The 17,357-nt window shown below is 51.2% G+C and overlaps 2 protein-coding genes across 14 annotated transcripts; both read left to right on the forward strand.

The window, feature by feature from the left end:
- Positions 1 to 762: 762 nt before the first annotated feature.
- PORCN (porcupine O-acyltransferase) lies at positions 763 to 11,220 on the forward strand. Of its 8 annotated transcripts, none has more exons than XM_005614109.4 (15): positions 899 to 1,061; positions 1,749 to 1,893; positions 3,072 to 3,264; positions 3,578 to 3,621; positions 4,017 to 4,198; positions 4,279 to 4,409; positions 4,525 to 4,542; positions 5,814 to 5,828; positions 5,929 to 6,054; positions 6,213 to 6,313; positions 7,321 to 7,397; positions 7,495 to 7,558; positions 7,665 to 7,750; positions 8,784 to 8,894; positions 10,780 to 11,220. In XM_005614109.4, the coding sequence occupies exons 2-15, from the start codon at positions 1,758 to 1,760 to the stop codon at positions 10,879 to 10,881; spliced, it is 1,386 nt and encodes a 461-aa protein (XP_005614166.1). In that variant the 5' UTR covers positions 899 to 1,061; positions 1,749 to 1,757; the 3' UTR covers positions 10,882 to 11,220. The 8 variants fall into 8 exon arrangements, with proteins under 8 accessions (XP_023489057.1, XP_023489055.1, XP_005614166.1 ...); XM_070258164.1 differs by having other exon boundaries at positions 902 to 1,061; positions 1,830 to 1,893; XM_070258166.1 differs by having other exon boundaries at positions 911 to 1,061; positions 1,721 to 1,893.
- Positions 11,221 to 11,471: 251 nt separating this feature from the next.
- On the forward strand, positions 11,472 to 17,090 carry EBP (EBP cholestenol delta-isomerase). 6 transcript variants are annotated; one of them, XM_023633293.2, is made up of 5 exons: positions 11,472 to 11,925; positions 13,090 to 13,449; positions 15,706 to 15,742; positions 15,872 to 16,002; positions 16,611 to 17,090. In XM_023633293.2, exons 2-5 carry the CDS (start codon positions 13,149 to 13,151, stop codon positions 16,832 to 16,834), a joined length of 693 nt encoding a protein of 230 aa, XP_023489061.1. In that variant the 5' UTR covers positions 11,472 to 11,925; positions 13,090 to 13,148; the 3' UTR covers positions 16,835 to 17,090. The 6 variants fall into 6 exon arrangements, with proteins under 6 accessions (XP_023489061.1, XP_001493709.1, XP_005614167.1 ...); XM_001493659.5 differs by having other exon boundaries at positions 13,131 to 13,449; XM_005614110.4 differs by having other exon boundaries at positions 11,663 to 12,228.
- The last annotated feature ends 267 nt before the right edge of the window (positions 17,091 to 17,357 follow it).

Raw genomic sequence — 17,357 nt, forward strand, 5'->3', positions numbered from 1 at the left:
GTCACAGTGGGGTCCAGCTTGACCTGGGCTTCCTTCTCCCTTCCACCTCATACGTAGCTAAGCACGCAGTACGTGCCCAGTAAATGTTGGTTTGGAAAAACAGGCCCTTCATCAGCCTAGGGACAGAACGGAGTGCCCAGACACTGCACACTGCAGGGCAGGGGAGGCAGAGAGCAGGTGCTGCATAAATCCTCAGTGTTGGTGCAGGTAGAGCCCAATTCAAACCATTGTTGAGGACGCTGTAAATGCTTTATAAACGCTCCCAATCGGTGCTCCGTACTAGCCTCCTGGTTCACAGGGAACACACCAGCTGCTGGAGTTACCCTCAGTGCGGCGGTGAGTCCGGTGGGGAATTTCGCAGGTAAATCAGTTCTCAACGACAAGCCAAGTGCTCACAAGGAGTCCCTAGGGGAAGCACAGGCGCCTAATTTGTGCTCCTAGGTGACCCAATTAGTACTTATTGAATGTTTCTGGCCCGTCCCTGGGGGGTGGGGAGAGTGAGAATTCCTTTAGTTCCCTCAAAGGATGGGGAAGGAGAGATCTCCGTTTATTTTCCCATCCGTGAAACGGGGTCACGACAGCGTGGAGAGCACGCGCGCGGGGTAGCATCAAGGGGGAGCAGGCTTCCCCTCCTCCCTCCCCCATCTTTCCCATCCCAGCTTCCGAGGATTAGGAATTGCATGAGTCGAAAGTTTGTTCCTGGACGGCCAGGAGACCTCCAGACGCGAACGTTCCGGGGCTGGAACACCAAGAGGCCGGAAAGGTGCGGGCGCGAAAGCTCGGCGCGCGGACGTCCTCTGGCGCCCCGCTCCTCTCGCTCTCCCGCTCCTCCTTCCCTCGGTCCCCCTCCTCGCTGTCCCCGCCCCGCTCCCGTCCTCTTATTGGCCGAGCCGGCCGGCCGGGCCTCCCCGGGATTTAAAGGGCCCGCTCTCCGCGCCGCTCTGGGAACCGCAGCTCGTCCCGGCCTTGCGGCCTGCGGGGGAGGCTGCCCGGAGGAGGCGGCGACGGTGGCGGCGGTGGTGCGTCCCCGGCCCCCAGGACCGCGGCTTCCTTCCTGCCAGGTAGGTCTTCAGTAGTGCGCGCGCGGTTCCACTGCTCCCATCCTGAGCCGGCCTCTCCGTGCGGGTCTGCAGCTCGTGTCCTGGGTCCCCCCTCCATCACCTTTCCCACTCCCCCTCCTGCTCTGCCCCCTACCACCACCTCCACCTCCCTGCAGCCTCCAGGCCTGGGCAGGGCTTTGTTGGCGGCTGCAGGAGGTCGGGTGGGGGTGAGATGAAGCGTGCGGGGGATACAGGACACCCCCACATCCTTAAAAGGAGAGATGCACACGGCCCCCAAGTGTCACAGGATCTCCCTGTCTGCCCTCCACACAGAGTGAATCTACCTTGGAAACCAGGGGGTCCCTGCCATTTGATATACGGGCCTGGAATGTACACCATTCAATCACCATTGGACCCGGACTGTTCACAGCATACAAGAGACACAGGTCCTTCATCCACCACAGGTCATGGGCTGTGTGTGTGCACCCAGGACACCCACATATGCACAGTTGGCAGCTCAGGCTAATGTACCTGACACTCATACCCTCTCCCAGGCCCCCAGGGCCATGTCTCTACATGGGTTGGACAGCCCCAAACTGAAATCTGAGTGCTCAAGTCCATCCCTTGAGCATGGTCTGCCCCGTGGACATCTGGGCTCCCTCTGTGTACCCCTTTGGCAGGTCTGTCCATCTGTCCATCCATCCATAGGGGTCCGCAATGGCCACCTTCAGCCGCCAGGAATTTTTCCAGCAGCTGCTGCAGGGCTGTCTCCTTCCTACTGCCCAGCAGGGCCTTGACCAGATCTGGCTGCTCCTCGCCATCTGCCTCGCCTGCCGCCTCCTCTGGAGGCTCGGTAAGTGCTTGCCACACCATGTGCCACACACTTGCCACGTTCATCCATACCAAGCCACACCTTGTCCTGCCATGTCTTGCCAAGCCAAGCCAGGCTCCGACATGTCCAGCCCACCACATCCTACCAGGCCAAGTGCCATTTAGCCACACCACATCCTACTACACCCAGCCACGCCATGCCACACCACACCAAGCCACATCCTGCCATGCCCAGCCATGCCTTTCAGTATTCCTGGGTTATGGGATTCTGGAAAGCTGAGGTTCTTGGATCTTGGGATCCTGAAATGTCTACATCCCAAGGTTATAAGATTCTGGAATACTGATGTCTCAGGGTCATGGAATCCCAAAGTACCCTGTTACAGGGTTTGGGGATTCTGACAAGTTGAAATTCTCACATTCTAAGCTTCCAAAATGCTGGCATTCTGGATTTCAAGGCATGATGACATTTCTAGATTCTAGGATTCTGGAATGTTTCCACAATCACAGCAAGCCTATATCCAAATGATAAGATTCCAAGTCCCCAAGGTTCCTATAGGATGCTGAGAATTTGGGAAATCTGAGATTCAAAGGTTCTACACTTTCCTTTTTGTTTCCTTTTATTTTAAGTGGATGCTTTATTTTTCCCAAGTTTATCATTTGGAAATATTTCAAAGTTACCAAAAAGTTAAATTGAAAGAACAGTACAATGAACACCCATATATGCATTACCAGATTCTCCAACTGTCAACATCTTGCCACATTAGTTCTATCTACCTACCTATCTATCTATCTATCTATCTATCTATCTATCTATCACCTTCCTGAATCAAACTGCTGACACTTCACCTCAAATCCTTCAGTGTGTGCCCCCCAAGAACAAGGACATCTCCCCCTAATAACCACAGCCTCAAACATCACCCCTCAAGAAATGTACTCTGCGTGCAATAATATTGTCCAATTTAAGTTGATATTCAGATTTCCTCCAGGGTTCCCAAAATGCCCTTTATAGATGTTTCTTTTCTTTAAACCCCGGCCCGGCCACCTCTCCAGCTCCCCAGCACCTGCTTTGGGCCCCCTGCAATCCCACCACATTGCAACCTCTAGGCCTTTGCCCAGGCTGTGCCCTCTGCCCAGGTTGCCCCCCCATTCCTACCAGCCACCCGACTTGCCTTTCTTGCTCTCTCTGTCTCTCACCCGAAGGGTTGCCATCCTACCTGAAGCACGCAAGCACCGTGGCAGGCGGGTTCTTCAGCCTCTACCACTTCTTCCAGCTGCACATGGTTTGGGTCGTGCTGCTCAGCCTCCTGTGCTACCTCGTGCTGTTCCTCTGCCGACACTCCTCCCATCGCGGAGTCTTCCTCTCCGTCACCATCCTTATCTACCTACTCATGGGGTATGGGTGTGAGTCCTTATCCCCACACTGTCACAGTGTGGGCCCCCAGGCCGCTTCTCGTGAGGCTGTCCAGGACAGGGCAGGTGTGGGGGGTTCCTGGAGGAGGGAATCTGGGAGACTTGTTCTTTCTAAAGGCTGTACAGGACAGGCTGGACTTGGGCTTCCCCTGGAGTAGGGAGTCCTGAAGAATTACTCCTCTGTGAGGTTGTGCAGAACAGGGCATGGTATAACCCACCCTGCACCTTGGTTCCCCCTTTGTGGGCTCTGAGGCCATAGGGGTCACGGGGCCAAGACCACCACCTTTGTTCCTCAGTGAGATGCACATGGTGGACACTGTGACGTGGCACAAGATGCGAGGTAGGCAGCCCTGGCCCTCTCTCCTGCCCCAGCCCTCCTGCCCCACTCCCCAGCTCCTAACTCCCCCAGCCCTGTCTTCCCTTCCCCACTCTTCTCCCTCATTTGCCCACTCCACTGGACATGCAGGCCTCAGATCCCCTTATGTCTGTGTCTCTCCCTACCATGCCTCCCTGCCCCCCAGCCCCATCTGTCTGTCCCATCTCATGCATGTGCCTGACTCTCTTGAGTCAGAGCATCTGCCAGTCCTGGGCCTACTTGCTTACCTGCTTGTCTGATCCCATGCCAACCTGTTCACCCTTGTCCTCCTCTTTTCCTACCACCTCTCACCTGGTGCTCCCATTCCCCATGCTGACCCGTACTATACCTGTCCACTTGACTGTGGGTGCCACACACAGGGGCCCAGATGATCGTGGCCATGAAGGCGGTGTCTTTGGGCTTCGACCTGGACCGAGGCGAGGTCGGTGCGGTGCCCTCACCCGTGGAGTTCATGGGCTACCTCTACTTTGTGGGCACCATCGTCTTTGGGCCCTGGATATCCTTCCACAGCTACCTACAGGCTGTCCAAGGCCGCCCGCTGGTGAGGTCCTGGGTGGACAGGTGGGCAGGGACTGTGGGAGCCACCACGGGGCAGTGTTCATGGAGCCTTGATCCCCACAGAGCCGCCAGTGGCTGCAGAAGGTGGCCCGGAGCCTGGCGCTGGCCCTGCTGTGCCTTGTGCTGTCCACCTGTGTGGGCCCCTACCTCTTCCCATACTTCATCCCCCTCGATGGTGACCGCCTCCTTCGCAAGTGAGCACAGCCTTTGAGGCCTCTGCCCTGCAGTGAGGGCGTTGGGTAGGGACCTGGGGTCTCCCTAGCTCTGAGCCTGTCTCTTAATGCTTCTGTCTATCTTCTGTTACTACAGCAAGAAACGCAAAGCCAGGTAAATGAGGGCAGGTGCTGAGGGCGAGTGGGGCTGATGGAGGGTGGGGGCACAGTCTGTGACCGTGGGTTCTGGAAGTCTGAGACTGTCTGACCATCTACCCTGTGACTAGACAGAGACTGAGTGTCTGTCTGTGGCTGTTCTTGGACCAAGATTGGCTCTGTGACTCCATATATGACTGACACTCTGACACATACCATGTCTGGCTATCCATCTGTTCTGCTGTTTCACCATTAGAAACAAGTTACTTAGCTGCAATGGGGAGTGACAAGTATGTGTTGGCTGGTGACGCTGATCTGTCTGTGACTCTGGTTAGGGGTGTGTATGGGTTGTTTGGCTATCAGCCACTGACTCCCTGTGTGGGACTGGAGTTCTGGCTGGCTGGCTGGCTGTGCCATTGTCAAGGATGGGGTGCGTAGCTGTCATTGCATGTCTGGCTTATCTGCAACTCTGGCTGGGAATGGGTCTGGCTGTCGAGTGTTGTGTGCCTATCTGTGCTGGATTCTGCCTGTGGGTCTGCCTTCCGTGGCTGCTTGGTGGAGTCGTGACCAACTGTGTGCCTGTACCTGTCTGCAGGACCAACCATCTGCCTTTGGTGTGACTGTAGGATTCCATCCGGCTGTTTGATTGTATGACTCCCTCCCCCACTCACTGGCCGCTGACTGTGTCTGATGCTGAATGAGGCTCTGAAAGGTGGAGTGACTTGCCCAGTGTCACCCAGCTAAGCAGCCAGGCATTAATCCTAGGCCTGGTTCCAGAACCTCCGCTTTTTCCAGTGCAGGACACTGCCTGTTTTTGACTGTGTCTGACTGTATGACTGACAGGGTGGTTATCCTGAGTGCAGAATCATGTGTGTGTGCATAGCGGGTGCTTGATGGTCTCTGTGCCTAACTAAAGGACTTTTGTGTGTCTTATGGTCACCGAGTCAGGTTAGAGAGCTGCGAGGCTGGGGGTCCGATAGTGTCTGCCTCTGGCCACGTGGCTGTGTCAGGGGGTGGGGCAGTGAGGTCAGGCCTGTGACGGTGGCTGGGGCTGGATGTCTGGCCAGGGGAGGCTGTGGGACTGTGTCATGTTCCGGGGCAGCTCCTGGGTCTGTTTGAGCCAAATGAACCTAACTGACAGTGTTGTATGCGTATGACTGTCACAGCGCACCTCTTTTGCCACCACGGTTCTGTCTGTCTTGTCTACGAGTAACTCAGGCCAGCCTCCAGGGCCTCTCTGACTCTCTTTCCTTTCTTCTCTGCTGCCTTCCTGACCCCTGGGGGCCCTAGGGGCACCATGGTAAGGTGAGTCTACAGAGTGGGGCTGGGGATGCTGACATAAGGGGGGGGGTGTCATGCCGGGGCCTGGGCATCATGCCTCTCTGCCCTGCTCATTTCTCCCCAGGTGGCTGCGAGCCTACGAGAGTGCTGTCTCCTTCCACTTCAGCAACTATTTTGTGGGCTTTCTGTCCGAGGCCACGGCCACGTTGGCGGGGGCTGGCTTCACCGAGGAGAAGGATCACCTGGAATGGTGGGGAGGGCCGGGGGGCCCCTCTCCCACAGGGTGCTGCCTAGAGGAGCTGCAGGGAGGGGGGGGGGGTTCCCGGGAAAAGGAACAGCCAAGACAAAAGTGTGGCAGTCAGATGGGTTGAGCTCCCAAATGAATTTGTGTGTCTCTTTTTCCCATAGGGACCTGACAGTGTCCAAGCCACTGAACGTGGAACTGCCCCGGTCCATGGTCGAAGTTGTCACGAGCTGGAACCTGCCCATGTCTTATTGGCTAAATAACTGTGAGTCACCAAGACGCCACTCTAAGAGAGTTGGGAGTCCTCAGCTCAGGCCCTTTCACACATTCATACAACAAACATTTACTGAGCACCTACTGTGTGCTAGGCCCTTGTGGATCTGGCATTTTTATGGGGGGAGCAGATAATAAAAGAAAAAAAATACACAATAGTTCAGGTGGTAATAAGTGCTATGGTAAAAAAAACAAAGCAGGTAAAGATCTGGGAGTGTTAGCAGGAGTATGGGCAGGGGGGTTGCAATTTTAAATAAGTTAGCCACAGCAAGTCCGACTGAGGAGGTGACATCAAATATGTGGGGGAGGAGTGCAACAGATGGAGGGAACAGCCAGTGCAAAGGCCCTGAGGTAGAAGCATACCTAGCACATCTGAGGAACCAGTGTGGAAGAGACCAGTGTGGCAGGAGCAAAATGAGGGGGCCAGTGGCAGGAAGTGAGGTCAAAAAGGGGACATCCTGGTCCTGGAGGGCATTGCTGACCATGAGGAGGGAGCCATGGCAGAGGTCTGAGCAGAGGAGGGCCATGGGCTGACTTGGGTTATAACAGGACTCTCTGGCTGCTGTGAGGACAGACAGGGATGGGGCGAGGGCAGAAGCAGTGAGGAGGCCACTGCAGTGGTCCAGGCCTGTGATGGCAGTGGCGGCAGTGGACATGGACAGGAGAAGTCAGATTCCGGATAAATTCTGAAGGTGGAACTGACAGGATTCGCTGAGAGTTTGGTTGTGGGAGTGGAGAGAGGACAGGTCAAGGGTGCTTCTGAGTTTTTGCCCCGAGGAGCTGGAAGGGTGGAGTTGACATTGGCTGAACTTGGGGAGACTCTGGGAGGAGCAGGTTGGGAGGGAAGATCAGGTTTCGGACATGTGAAGTTTGAGGCCATTAGAAAGACTTTATCCTGGGGGCTCCAACAGGTTGCGGGTCGCCTCACCCTGCCCTATGGCACCCAGGAAGGGCAGGGGGGATCTCAGGAGACTCTTGGCCTGCATCTCGCCCCTCCAGATGTTTTCAAGAATGCTCTCCGCCTGGGGACCTTCTCAGCCGTGCTGGTCACCTATGCAGCTAGCGCCCTCCTGCACGTGAGCAGGGTAGAGGGGGATTAGGGGGTAAGCTGGGCGGGGCGGCAGAGCCTCCTCCTCACGTACCTCATCCCCCCAACCCACCTGGTTCCCCCAGGGCTTCAGCTTCCATCTGGCTGCGGTGCTGCTGTCCCTGGCCTTTATCACTTACGTGGAGCACGGTGAGTGCAGAGCCCAGCCCAGCAGATGGGATGGAAGGTTGGTGGGGGACTGCAACCACCATCCCCCAAGCCTAACCTGACCCCTCACCTCCCCCATCTGTCCCAGTCCTCCGGAAGCGCCTGGCTCGGATCCTCAGTGCCTGCGTCTTGTCCAAACGGTGCCCACCAGACTGTTCACACCAGCATCGCTTGGTGAGGGTTCAGCCTGGGCAACCTCGTGCCCAGCACTCCTCCTCAAAAATATTACTTCTGTCTCCATCTTATATCTGTCTCAGGGTGCCCAGCTTACTCTTCTGGTGCCTGAGCCATCCCCATAACCTCACCTCTATTCACTGGCATTCATTTCTCTAACACATTTATCAAGCACTTCCTGTATACACACCTGGCATTTATTTCCCCCCAATTAACATTTATTGAGCACCTGCTGGTACCAGGCATGGTTCTAGGGGCTGGAGACACAGCGGTGAACAAAACAGACCAAAGTCCCAGCCCTCTGGGACAAACGTTTTAACAGGGAAGACAGTAAATAATAAATCAGTAAAATATAATCATTTGTTAGATTGGGATTAGTGCCAAGGAAAAAAATACATAAGGGAAAGGGTCAGGGAAGTATCAGGGGGTGAATGGTTTCAATTTTAAAGAGGGAGGGGACTTCTGAGTTCCTTACTGAAGGAGGTGACAGAGGGAAGCATTCCAGACAGCGGGAACAGTGGGCGTAAAGGCCTTGAGACAGGAGAGGGCCTGGAATCTGAGGAACAGTGTGGAGGCCAGTGTGGCTTGAGCAGAGTGAGCGAGGGGGAGAGTCGGGGGAGAGTGGTGGGCCCAGTAGGTCATGGTGGGGATTTGCTTTTGTTTGGTTTTTTTTTTTCATTCTGTTTGCAATAAGAAGTGTGGACAATCTCAAATTTGTCTCCCACCTGACAACCAATGTTTATCACCATAAACCCCCAAACTCAAAGCCCCACCATTTTTCCTCCTCTGCCTGAACACTCACATCTTCCTCAACCTGGATGCCCTCATGCTAACAGTACCCTCATCCCTGGATACCCCTTGAGCCCCCACCGGAAGATCTGAATCATCTCTTTCCTAGTCCAGGGGGTACCCTAGACATCCTCATTTCTGGGACCCACTGCAGCCTGTGCGTCTCCCTGGGCTCCCCTGACCAGGTGGGGCTCGGGACAGTGAGTAGGTCCAGCTGCCAACCATATCCACCTGTCCTCCACAGGGCCTGGGGGTGCGAGCCTTAAATCTGCTCTTTGGGGCCCTGGCCATCTTCCACCTGGCCTACCTGGGCTCCCTGTTTGATGTCGATGTGGACGATACCACAGAGGAGCAGGTGAGTGGGGCCCTGGGCTGGGGGTTCCCCAGGGATTTGCTGCCTGTTCATAGGAGCCTGGAGCTCCTGTGGGAGCTCCAGGGGTGTCCTCGCGAGGACAAAGGTGGGGAGGCTGAGGGATGAGGACCTCGTGTCATGTATCTGTAGCTCCTGTAGCCAGTGCTCCTCGGTCCTTCTTCCCCATTGTCCCTCTGGTTGATTCACACCGTGGGGTCTTTTATTTGGGTGAAGTGTGCAAAATATGTTTATTTTACTTATAAAATTTGTCTTATAGAGATGTAGTACAAAACCCAGGTTTTACTTTTTTAAAAATTATTCATATTTTTGTTTAGATGGAATTTTTAAGGTTTCTTATTTAATTTTTAAAAAAATATTTTGGCTCAGATCGAGTGTGCAAACTCGATTCTACTTTAAAAATGTCTATTAAAATGTATATACTATTTTTATTCATGTGGAGTATGCACATTCCAGATTTTACTCCTTTTTAAATGGAAAACAATTTAAAAACTAATGTTTATTCATGTGGTTCTTATAGGATCCAGGTTTTGCTTCTCTTTTAGTTAAATTTTTTATTTTTAATTGAAAATAAAACTATTATTTTTGTCATCAAAAACAGTTTTTAATTTTTATTCAGGTTCAGTGTGCAAAATCTGGGTTTGGCTTCTTTTTAAAGTTTTTGTTTTATTTTATTAAAACATTTATAGGGGGCCAGCCCCATGGCCAAGTGGTTAAGTTCAGGCGTTCTGCTTCGGTGGCCCAGGGTTTCGTCAGTTCGGATCCCAGGCGTGGACATGGCACGGCTTGTTAGGCCACGTTGAGGTGGTGTCCCACATGCCACAACTAGAAGGATCCACAACTCAAATATACAACTATGTACTGGGGGGATTCGGGGAGAAAGAGCAGGAAAAAAAAATTTTTTTAATAGTTAATGCTATCACATGGTTCAAAAACCAAACAGTATTCAAGATATTCAGGGGAAAGTCTTGCTCCTACCGTCTACCCCCTGTCCTCTTACAGGTGACTACTTTTATTCATTTTATTAAAATATCCTTCTAAAATTGAAGCATAATAAACAAATATAAAAATGTATTTTAATTCCCTCTTGCTGGCTTTTACTCTAAAGGTAAGACATGAATGACACTGTTCTGCATATTGCTTTTTTCACATAATAATACTTGAAAATCTTCTGCTTTAGTACATAGAGTGTCCTCATTCATTTTTTCCATTGTGAAGACATGACACAGTGTAGTTTGTTGCTTATCGGTGGACACCCAGGTGATTTCCAGTCCTTTCCTTTTGCAAATGATGCTCCAGCAAGTAACACCCTTGTACCCATGTGGATTCACACAGGTGCAGACAGAATTGTAGGATCTGTTCTTGATGGTCGCAATGGAGGAGTTACCTTTTTGCCCTCCCACCAACAGTGTGTGAATGTGCCTGTGGCCCCACCAACAGAGTGCCTCTCACACTTCCTGGATATGTTTGCCAGTTTGAGAGGAGGAAGATTATGAGTGAGGCTGAGTATCTTTTCATATGTTTAAGAGCCATTTGTTTTTTTCCTTTACTGAGAATGGGCTACTCACCTCCTTTGCTAATTTTTGTCTTTTCAAAAAATTGATTTCTAGGAGCTCTTTATATATAAGGGAGAGTGCAGGTCAGAGAATGGAATTGCCTTGTCTTGTTTTTAAAATGATTTTTAAAGAAGAAGAAAACACAAAAGGAAAAAATTAAATCTGCTTACCTTTCATATGTACCCAGTCTCCTCTCTCGAGCCTCACCTAGGGTGACCGTGGAGTCACAGAAATGTCCTTAAGCAAAGGATGGGTTTTCTTGAGACCTTCTTTGTTCTTGCTGAGTGGAACCATCACCTCTTTCTCTCCCACAGGGCTACGGCATGGCATACACTGTCCACAAGTGGTCAGAGCTCAGCTGGGCCAGTCACTGGGTCACTTTTGGATGCTGGATCTTCTACCGTCTCATAGGCTGAGGCACATCTGTGGACCCTCACAGCTCCCTCAAGACCCCTCCTCAGAGTGCCAGCTCTGATGGGGGATGAGGGAAGGCCCTCTCTCTAATTCTTGACCCCTCTCCATCCTTGCCCCCCCAACACGCCTACACATACACACACACAAACACACATACACCATTTCCATGCCTGTTGATCCCCACCCCACCACAAGGCGGGAAGGGGGTGGTCCCTGCTGGGGCATAGGGGTGGGGGATGCTTGGGGAAGCAGAGAGGGGGAGATCCGGGGTCTCCCCACCTTCCTTCTCCCTTTTTATATACAGTTTGTTATTGTCAAATAAAAGTAGGAAATATACAAAAGGCTCTTTCTTCACTGCTCAGTGGGGAATAGGTGTGAGTGAGGAAGGGGGCACAGCATAGATATAGCTTGGAAGCTGGAAACCATGAAAAGGGAGCAGGTTGTGATTGGTTCCAGATTAATTTACTACTGTTCATGAGTGGATGATAAGCCTGAGGATGGCACTGCTTGATTTGAGTGAGGCCAGGACAGATTGGATAGTGGGATGTGCGGGAAGCCTGATACTAATTGGCTGGAAAACTGAAGGAGTCCCATTCCGATTGGTTGCTCTGACTGGGACAGAGAGGAGGGAAAGCAAGAGAGATGAAGAGTTGCTGCTTATTGATCCCTAGGACTGAGAGTTGTGCGTTCTCATTGGATGGGAGATCTGGGATGCTTCTGGATTCTGATTGATGGCGCCCTCTGGCTGCCCGCTGGCTTAGAGTTAGGGAGCTCTGAATGGCTCTTTAGAGTTGGCACAAGGATGACCGCTGAGGAGTTCTGAGCTCTGAGGGAGAGGGCGGAGGCACGATGTACAGGATGTGATCTGCCTGTCGTATTAACAGTTTCCTTGCCCATTTGGACATTAGGATTGAAGGTTGGTCCGGGAACTAATTGGTTGCTCTGCCTAGAAAATGAGGGCAAAGGTGAGAGGAAGCAACGCAACGCTGGTTCAACAGCAGACGAGGAGGACGAACACTTGATTTCCGATGTGATTGACTGATAAGGTGGGTAATTGATTCCAACACTCGCTGCAGATTGGCCTCGGCTGCAAACGCCCACCCAACTCCTGACTCAGGCTCAGCCAACAGCGAAAATGGCACCACGCGTGAGGGCGGGGCCGGGGGCACATAGAGAGCTCCTATTGGTTGGAAGCGGCACGGGCCGCCTTCCCAGCCCCTCCATTGGTCAGCCCGGTAAGACGAGGAACCTGACCAGAGGTTGGGTAAGAACTAGGGCTGTTACGGAGCCCGCGAGCTAGGCTAGAGACAGCCAGGAGCCCGGAGAGGCCATTGCGACCCCGCCGCTGGGTAAGTGCCCTCCACCCGCCGCGCCACTCCATCCCCTAGCTCCCAACTGCTAAACGGCCGGCCCTCCTCGGCGCGCCTAGGCGAGACCCTTGCCCCTCCCGCCCTCCCACGCGCTTGCGCGAGAGCGTCCCCCACGCCGCCCCCCGCCAGTTTCTGCGCGGTAGTCCGCACGACGGGAGATCCGCCTTCTCGTTGGGCAGCTGGACTAGAGGGTTCTAGTTCTGATTGGTGGTCTCTGCATTTGACCCTCCTTTTTCTTTTTAGCGCCGCGCGCCAGACCTCTGTCTTCCACTTTTCTCTCATTTGCAGGTTGGCTGCGTCGTGCGCTGTTGGGGGAAGTGTCTGGTTTTCACACACTGAACCTGAGGGTCGTAGTTCTGGTTAGCCTTCTCGCGTCTGTCCTGCAGTTACCGTGACTACGGGGAGGGAATAGCTTTCCGTTGAACGATGCAAGACACTGACCCCTGCAATGGGACCCAACCTAGTTGCTGTGTCCCCCACCAGAGCGTGACTAATCAGGGCTGGGACTAACCTAGTCTGGTTCTTGTGTCTGCCTACCAGACTGTGACCAATGAGGACGGGAACCAGACTTGGATCCTGTGTCTTCCCCAGCAGACTGACACCTGAAGGCTGGGACCTGGTCTGGTTCCCGTGTCTACCATATCATACGAAGAGCTGGAACAAGCTTTCAGTCTTTCTGTGGGCTTATAGTTATGTTTTTTAAACAGCATATAATTAGATTATTTTAATCCAGTCTTACAGTCTGTCTATTAGCTGAATAATTTAGTCTATTTACATTTCTTGTGATGGTAAACTACTTGGGTTTGATTTTATGATCTCATGTGTTTACTGTTTGTTCAGGTTTCTCTTCCTTTTTTCTGCTTTCTACCATCCACACACAGCCGTCAGCTTACAACGACATGACCACCAGCGCCAGCCCCTTGCACCCATACTGGCCTCGGCACCTAAGGCTGGACAAGTTTGTGCCTAATGACTGCCCCGCCTGGCATCTCCTGGCCGGCCTCTTCTCTGTCTCTGGGGTCTTAGTTGTCACCACGTGGCTGTTGTCAGGTCGTGCTGCAGTCGTCCCACTGGGGATTTGGCGGCGACTGTCCCTGTGCTGGTTTGCAGTCTGTGGGTTCATTCACCTGGTGATTGAGGGCTGGTTCAGCCTCTACCACGAGGACCTTCTTGGAGACCAAGCCTTCTTGTCCCAACTCTGTGAGTCCTGAGTTCTTTGAGGTGCTGTGGGAGGGAAATTTCTGGGCAGGGATTGGTTTAGATGTTTACCCACCCACCAACTCTTCTTCCATTAATTAATTAACTAATTAATTAATTAATTTTCTTTTTTGGGGGGAAGATTAGCCCTGAGCTAACTGCTGCCAATCCTCCTCTTTTTGCTAAGGAAGGCTGGCCCTGAGCTAACATCCGTGCCCATCTTCCTCTACTTCATATGTGGGACGCTACCACAGCATGGCTTGCTAAGCAGTGCCATGTCCACACCCGGGATCCAAACCAGCGAACCCCGGGCTGCCAAAAAGCAGAACGTGCACACTTAACTGCTGCACCACTGGGCTGGCCCCTAGTTAATTAATTTTCAAGATTGGCCCTGAGCTAACATCTGTTGCCAATCTTTTTTTTTTTCTTCTTCTTCTTCTCCCCAAAGTCCCCCAGTATGTATTTGTATATTCAACTTTATTGTTGCATGTATATTCACATGGGTCAAAAAACAAACCATTTGGAGAGGTATGCATTGAAAATCTACCTTCTATCCACCAAGTTTCCCCAACTATTAACCACTGTTAATAATTGCTTGTTTCCTTCCAGGGTTTATTTATATATAGATTACACAAGCCTCAATTTGCTCAATTGTAAAAGAGGGATAATAGTAATACCCAAATATATGTAGGACACTTACAACAGTATTTGGCAGACAGTGGATGCCATATAACTTTATTATTATTATTATCATCATTATTGTTTTAATTTTTCCCTTTTGTGTAAATAAATAGTAACATGCTATATACACTTTTGAACTTTGCTTTTTTTTTGCTGAGGAAGATTATCCTTGAGCTAACATCTGTTGCCATCCTCCTCTTTTATAAATTTTTTTAAAGATTTGCCCTGAGCTAACATCTGTTGTCAATCTTTTTTAACTTTTTGCCTCTTCGCCCGAAAGCCCCCCAGTACATAGTTGTATATTCTAGTTGTGGGTCCTTCTAGTTGAACTGTGTGGGTTGCCACCTCAGCATGGCTTGATGAGCAGTGCTAGGTCTGCCTCCAGGATCCAAACCAGTGAAACCCTGGGCCGCCAAAGTGGAGCGCATGAACTTAACCACTTGGCCCTGGGGCCGGGCCCCCCAGTCCTCCTCTTTTTTTGCTTGAGGAAGATTAGCCCTGAGCTAACATCTGTGTCAATCTTCCACCACTTTTTATATGTGGGTCACACCTCAGTGTGGCTGATGAGTAGTGTAGGTCCACGCCTGGGATCCAAACCCATGAACCCAGGCCACTGAAGCAGAGCGCACTGAATTTAACTTCTACACCATGGGGCCAGCCCCTGACCTTTGCTTTTTTTAATGACGTAACTCCTTATTAATTCATAAAGAGCTTTCAAAGCATAGATGTGACAGAATTATTTGACTTGTCCAGTATTGATGGGCATTTCCCCCCAATTTTTTGCTCTTATAAACAATACATCTTTTTGGCTTCATGATAAAGCTGCTATGAACATTCTTATAGAAGTCTTTGTGTGTAGAGATCTTTCATTTCACTTGGATGAATATGGAGGAGTGGAATGGCTGGGTCGGATGGTAGATGTGCATATAACTTTGAAAAACTGCCAAACTGTTTTCAAAAATGGCTGCACCATTTTATATTCCCACCAGCAGTATATGAAACGTCTAGTTTCTCCACATCCTCAATGACACTTAGTATGGTCAGGTGTTTCTTAAATTTTAGTCCTAGTGGATCCGAGTGATATCTCATTACGGTCTTAATTTGCTTTTCCTTAATGACTAATGAAAGTTTGAGCACCTCGCATGTGTTTATTGACCATTTGGAAATCCTCTTTTGTGAAGAACCTATTTCAGTCTCCTGCCTATTTTTGTATTGGGTGATCTTTTTCTTATTGAGTCTCTCCTCACTCTTTCATTCTCTTATCTGTTCACCCGTGTGCTCTCTCTCTCACTTATTGGCTTCTTCACTCACTCCGTCATCTACACCTGCCTCCTTTTTTCCACATTTATTGAATACCAGACAATCACAGCCACACTTACTGTTCTGTGTCAGACTTGCATACATTATCTTGTATACACATGTTAACTCTAGGGTCCAAACAATTACCCCATTTCAGATGAGGAAACTGAGGCATAGAACGGTTATAAAGCCTGCTGTCTTACAGGGGCCCTGAGCTCTCACAAGTCTGAGTTCCTTTTCCTGCCTTTATTCTTCATGTATGTCTTTTGTCTTCTTCAGGGAAAGAGTATGCCAAGGGGGACAGCCGATACATCCTGTAAGTCTTGGCCTCTGTCAAGGGAAACCTGCATTGGTTTGGGGTGGTTGTTAGTCAGGGAGCACTAATGGGGTGCCCTGAGGGTAGAGCACAGTGATGCCAATGTCTCTCCATCCTTTCTCCCCACAGGAATGACAACTTCACGGTATGCATGGAGACCATCACAGCTTGCCTTTGGGGACCCCTCAGCCTATGGGTGGTAATTGCCTTTCTCCGCCAGCAGCCCCTCCGCTTTGTCCTACAGCTCGTGGTCTCTGTGGGTGAGGAGAGGGCCCACACTGGGTGCTGGAGGGGTTGATGGGGGTTCACAGACATAGGGGCATACCTGCAGGTGGGATCTCTCAGTTGTGCCCATCCAGGGCCGAGTCAGACTGAATGACAAACTCTGAGGTGCTGGAACAGCCATGCCCCTTTTGGCCTGCATTCTCAAGCAGAGAGAGTCCATTTCTCCTCCTCCTGCATCACAAAGTCTCCTGTGAAGGTTAGATGAGGTGGCCTGTGATGGCGGGCAGCCCCTGGATCCTCCAGGGTCAGGATTCTGAGCTCCCTTCGTCTGAGATTCAGTCCTCTTGTGTTCTTACATTGTTAGCTTTCTTTAGTTCCGTAAATGTGAGTTCTCTTTAGTCCTGGAGTCCTGAGCTGTCTTAAAGGGTATTGAGCTTCCTTAAATTCCAGAGATAAGAACTCTCCTGAGTTCAGAAATTCTCAGCTTCTGATTCCTCAAATTTTCAGCTGTGTGATTTCAGAATTCTTAGCTCCCTGAATTTGGGAGGCTTGAGCTCTGAGACCTTGAATGATGACTTGGAAAATGCCCTGGAATGGTTCTTCCTCCTCACAGGGTTCCCCCTTCCCCTTCTCCCTCCCACAGGTCAAATCTACGGGGATGTGCTCTATTTCCTGACAGAGCAACGTGACGGATTCCAGCATGGAGAGCTGGGCCACCCGCTCTATTTCTGGTTTTACTTTGTTTTCATGAACAGCCTGTGGCTGGTGCTGCCTGGAATCCTTGTGCTTGACTCCATGAAGCAGCTCTCTCTTGCCCAGAGCACACTGGACACCAAAGCCACAAAAGCCAAGAGCAAACAGAACTAATGAGTGATGGACTGGGCTTCAACGCTGGCTCGTGAGCAACTCTCTACCTGCCAGAAGAGTCCAATCCTTGCTCTCACGGGTTGGAGGGACAAAGTGAATTGATCTGTCAAACTCAAGCTGATTGGGTGGGCACCAAAAGGGACAGAGACAGGAGGAAGAAAGGAGCTGTATGGAGCTACTGCCAGGAGCTGTTGGAACAAAGGTACAAGAGAACACAGGAGGTTTAAAATCAGGAAATAAAAGATCTTGACCCTAACACTGAGAGATCTTTAATTACTAACCCCAGAGATGCCCCATGACTGACCCTACAGACCTCTCCATCACTCATTCATTCCACAGACCCCCATCATCATCACTTAGACCTCTAATCTATGACCTCACTGACCCCACAGATTCCTGTGATGGCTGGTTAGATCCATGAGACACCCATAATCTCTTTTAAGGAGTGATCGTCCAACTATACCCTTGGCGTTCTCTCCAGAACACACTTTCTCATTTTTTGCAATATGGACAGGCTGAGTGA

The sequence above is a fragment of the Equus caballus genome, chromosome X (assembly GCF_041296265.1).
Source record: "Equus caballus isolate H_3958 breed thoroughbred chromosome X, TB-T2T, whole genome shotgun sequence".
Classification (NCBI taxonomy): Eukaryota; Metazoa; Chordata; class Mammalia; order Perissodactyla; family Equidae; genus Equus; species Equus caballus.

Bases quoted from the DNA above. Each gene is read 5' to 3' on its own strand.
- EBP (XM_023633293.2), top strand. From the start codon at position 13,149: ATGACCACCAGCGCCAGCCCCTTGCACCCATACTGGCCTCGGCACCTA. The intron at 13,450-15,705 runs GTGAGTCCTGAG...TGTCTTCTTCAG, and splicing joins AGCCTTCTTGTCCCAACTCT to GGAAAGAGTATGCCAAGGGG. The intron at 15,743-15,871 runs GTAAGTCTTGGC...TTCTCCCCACAG, and splicing joins GGGGACAGCCGATACATCCT to GAATGACAACTTCACGGTAT.
- PORCN (XM_005614109.4), top strand. From the start codon at position 1,758: ATGGCCACCTTCAGCCGCCAGGAATTTTTCCAGCAGCTGCTGCAGGGC. The intron at 6,314-7,320 runs GTGAGTCACCAA...TCGCCCCTCCAG, and splicing joins GTCTTATTGGCTAAATAACT to ATGTTTTCAAGAATGCTCTC. The intron at 7,398-7,494 runs GTGAGCAGGGTA...TGGTTCCCCCAG, and splicing joins CAGCTAGCGCCCTCCTGCAC to GGCTTCAGCTTCCATCTGGC.